This window comes from Apium graveolens, chromosome 8 (assembly GCF_009905375.1).
Source record: "Apium graveolens cultivar Ventura chromosome 8, ASM990537v1, whole genome shotgun sequence".
In the NCBI taxonomy this organism is placed as follows: Eukaryota; Viridiplantae; Streptophyta; class Magnoliopsida; order Apiales; family Apiaceae; genus Apium; species Apium graveolens.
The window spans coordinates 167,408,958-167,412,914 of record NC_133654.1 but is presented as its reverse complement, the minus strand read 5'-3'; the positions used below and the strand labels follow the sequence as shown (position 1 = coordinate 167,412,914).

At 34.2% G+C, this 3,957-nt stretch overlaps 1 protein-coding gene across 7 annotated transcripts; it reads left to right on the top strand.

Annotated features, from left to right (window-relative positions):
• Positions 1-3,678, top strand: LOC141678620 (putative clathrin assembly protein At1g03050). 7 transcript variants are annotated; one of them, XM_074484962.1, is made up of 8 exons: positions 1-441; positions 640-775; positions 1,073-1,208; positions 1,295-1,409; positions 2,439-2,566; positions 2,669-2,714; positions 2,950-3,085; positions 3,369-3,678. In XM_074484962.1, the coding sequence occupies exons 5-8, from the start codon at positions 2,459-2,461 to the stop codon at positions 3,532-3,534; spliced, it is 456 nt and encodes a 151-aa protein (XP_074341063.1). In that variant the 5' UTR covers positions 1-441; positions 640-775; positions 1,073-1,208; positions 1,295-1,409; positions 2,439-2,458; the 3' UTR covers positions 3,535-3,678. The 7 variants fall into 7 exon arrangements, 5 of the variants coding, with proteins under 5 accessions (XP_074341063.1, XP_074341064.1, XP_074341065.1 ...); XM_074484963.1 differs by having other exon boundaries at positions 1-473; XM_074484964.1 differs by adding an exon at positions 3,228-3,271 and having other exon boundaries at positions 1-775.
• Positions 3,679-3,957: the final 279 nt, after the last annotated feature.

The window sequence follows — 3,957 nt, the reverse complement described above, 5'->3', positions numbered from 1 at the left end:
GAAATAGTCTAGGACATGAAGAAGAATAATAGTGGTGTTCAAAACCTCTTTTTGATTTTCCTCTTTTCCAAACAGGACTAAAACCCTACTATTTAATAAAAAATTCAGGCCAAATCCTTGTTTGTGGATATAAATTGATCATGAATTCTTATTCTCCTTGATTTTCTCTCTCGATTCATATACATAACTCAATATTTCTGGTCCTGAATCACTCAATCTCTCAAACCCTAATTTATTCTTCTCAGATGCTCTTTTTCTTATTATTCAATCAAATCTCTGTGTCTTCTCAGTGATATAGTGTTAAATCATTGGTGACCGCATCAGAACTCGACAACTCAGCCATGAAACTCTTAGTCAACTCAAGGGCTTCAACTGAGTCAGGCTTCTACAATTATTTCAGTGCAATTGCTGGATAATCTATACTTTAGGGTATAGATATAGGTACGTCCTTGAGACTTAAGGCCATGGCTCAGGTGAAAAGTTCTCAAAACCCCTGTATTTGTATAAGTAAATCAATTTCTCTGTATTATTCAAATTATTTTTGAGATTACAAATAAGTAGTTGCTGCTCCATTCTGTCATTTGGATGGACATTTTATTATATATTTCCTTTGTATGCCAATTTTTTAAATTGAAACAGGTAATGGCTTAGATGTTGATGTATATGTTCGAAGGTCATATAAATTTGCTTACTCTGATTGTATTGAAATGGGTCTTGTGGCTAGCTTACCTGAACCTCCAGATCCTAATGAGTTGTATCCTCGACAATCAAGAAGGCAAGTATAGTAACTTCTTTTTATGCTCACGATGGCTGTACTATATGCCTGAATTTGAAGAAGTATATTATCTTTGTAGTACGGTGTCTCAGTATTTTAGATTACACTGACCTTCACATATCAGTTGGATCTCATTTCCAAATGCAAACTTATATTAGCTTCATTGACTTTAATTTTTTCATGTAGTTTGTTAATTAAATACAACTTTACATCTTAAAGGTCCATGCATTTTAGTATTCTTTATTCATAAATGTTAGATATTGTTTCTTGCTCTCTCAAGTATTTTATATTTTGTAGGGATTTACATCTGAGTCTCCTATATTGCGGCTCATTGTTGGTACTAGTTCAGTTGTTTATTCCATCTTATATGGTTTGACCGCGAAAAAGTCTCAGTGGCTAGGGGCTATTACGTCGGCAGCTGTCATTATTCTTGGTATCCACTTCATAGATTGATTTCAGCTCCCCAACGCTATTCATTTTTTATAACTGAAAATCATTTATATTTTTCTTTACTTTCAGATTGGAACATGGGGGCATGCTTGTACGCATTTCAGCTTCTCCATACTCGCGTTGCTGCCCTTCTTGTTGCCGGTGCATCTCGCGTCTTCCTTATTTGCTTTGGAGTTCATTACTGGTAAGTCTAGATTTTAAGATCTTTAAAGTTTTAGATGACCAACTATCCCAAAACTTTAAGTGCTGCAGAAACCTATAAATTATTTATATGTCTTTCACTCTCCTATAAAATCAAAGCCTATTTTGGAATGGAAGAGTGGATCATTAGGAGCCCATTTTTAGGGCATTATTAAACATAAGTATCAAAATTAAAATTAAAGTTACTTGGCTCGAACTTGAGACCTTTTTGCTATACCTGAGGTCCAGTGTTAGATGATGCCAGGCTAGTTGACCAACTCTGTGAAAATCCTAAGGTGTAAAAGGAAACCACTAAATATATATTCATCGTATACCTTTAAGATCAAATTTTTTTATTTCTTTTAAGATTGAATTTTACACCCATGTCCTTTATTTTCTTCATCAGGTATTTGGGGCATTGTGTTAGTTATGTAGTTATAGCATATATGCTACTAGGTGATGATGTTTCACGCTACTTGTCAGTTACAAGAGCCAGAGGTTGGAACATCATACGCTAATAACTGTTTTGTGGTAGTATGTTCCAGTAGTGGCCTTGAGAGTCAAGGCTGCGAGTCTAGTGAATCAATTTCAGATAATCAACAAGCAATGGACTTAAACTTAGCAATGATGTTCCAAGAAAAATTGTCTGACCACTTTTTGATAATCTCTGACCACTTTCTTATTGTTTCATTCTTCACTTAAAGCTAATATAGGACATATTCAAGCTCCTTCCATGTCTTTCTTAGAACATCAACATCATCAAGCTTGTATACTAGAAAGTAAATGATTAACTGTACTAGAAAGTATATATATTAGATTCTGAGGTATGAATTTTTTTATTGCAGAGCAGTTAACCGGGTTACTAAATAGTATATATATTTGTTTTGAGATATTATGCATGCATTGTAGATAGTTGATGATAATATTGGTTCTTGAATATCCTGCTTCTAATGAAGCTAATATTTTATGAATTGAATTAAGTTTTTTTTAAAATATTGAATGACATGATAATTATCTATTGCACATTGCAAAGCTACTGGTTTCGAGAAAAGGATGCTGAGAGGGGGTAAACAGAGTAGTCTCAGGAAAGCTCTGGGAGCTCTTAAGGATACAACTACTGTTGGTTTAGCTATTTTGGCTAAAGTACACAGTGGTTACAAGGTACGCCGCATAAATGATTCTTCAAATTTCATGATTAATCGTTGTTGTGATGTTGTGATCCGATTTTGCATTCTGCTGGAATTGGACATCTACATTGTCAAGGCAACCAATCATGAGGAGCTCCCTTCAAAAGAGAAATATATTAGAGGCAAGTTTACTGCTACATGAAAATGGGACATTTGAATTACAAAGCCTTCGAGTTTTTTTTTTCTTTTCTTGTATTGTGCCTTATGAATTCTTATTTTCTTTAGTATAGGTTGGAGTTGATGGTTTTTTGTTATTATTATTGCAGCTATTTTTAGTTATATATCCGCTACTATTTTTCTACTTTACGACTTATGGTATTGCTCTTGTGAACACTGGATAACATCTTTGTGCTGTAGGCACACTTCCTCTGAAGTCACGCGATTCTTTGTTCACAAGGTCCAATATGCATGGTAGCACTGTGCCACTAAAATTTCAAAGGAAACCAAAGCAATCAAACACCAAGCGCAGCTTATCTGTTTGTGCAGAGTATGGGTATGTACTTTTTGTCGGGCATGCATAACAACAGTTTGGTGTTATCAGGCACTATTAAATTGATAAAAGGACAGTTTAGTGTTATTCAATTTATTTTCTATGTTATATTTTTTTATGTATTTGATTCTTTTCGTCAGGAAAGTGGATCTTCCATAGTGAAAGATTATGCAAAGACTGACCCCTTATGTAAAACATTTTTCTTAATCTTTTATAAACTTAGCATTTCTTTAATTAGCTTATGTTGTAATAGTAATGCGTAGAATGTGATGAATTTTGATTGCAGTTATGCGCTAGATGTGAATGTTGAGAGAGCAAAAGATGATATTGTCCACATGAAGCTATTGAATGTGGCGCATGACCCTGCTACTAGAATTGATAGTTCAATATTATTTATTTTTGTAAATTCAGTTTGTATTATATTGTTTGGAATTTATGAGATGAATATGTAATGTGGGATGGTAGTATGGTGATGGTGAACGTAGTTGTGTTTACTTGTGATAACTGATGTTATGGTTGGTGGATTGGTTAATTATGTTGGTTTTAAGACTATGATCTTATTTATGGGCATGCCAATTTACAAACAGTTTCTTGTATTTTTTTTTGTAAAAGTGTTGTAATAGGTCTTTATGGTGTTGCTAATAATCAGTGTAAAATGTTGCAAAAAATACTAAAAAAATTGCAAAAAACATTAAAAAATGTTCCAAAAAGGTTGCATCAATACCCACATGTGGGCCCCACCAGTGGGCGTGGGGCCCACATAAGGGGCCCACAAATATTGTACTGATAGCCCAAACCCTGTTGTAACACTTTTCAAGTCCTACTGCAATAGCATGTTTCTATGACGGATAACCAAGGGTTGCAATAGGGTGTCC

Bases quoted from the DNA above. Each gene is read 5' to 3' on its own strand.
- LOC141678620 (XM_074484962.1), top strand. From the start codon at position 2,459: ATGCTGAGAGGGGGTAAACAGAGTAGTCTCAGGAAAGCTCTGGGAGCT. The intron at 2,567-2,668 runs GTACGCCGCATA...TACATTGTCAAG, and splicing joins AAGTACACAGTGGTTACAAG to GCAACCAATCATGAGGAGCT. The intron at 3,086-3,368 runs GTATGTACTTTT...TTTTGATTGCAG, and splicing joins TCTGTTTGTGCAGAGTATGG to TTATGCGCTAGATGTGAATG.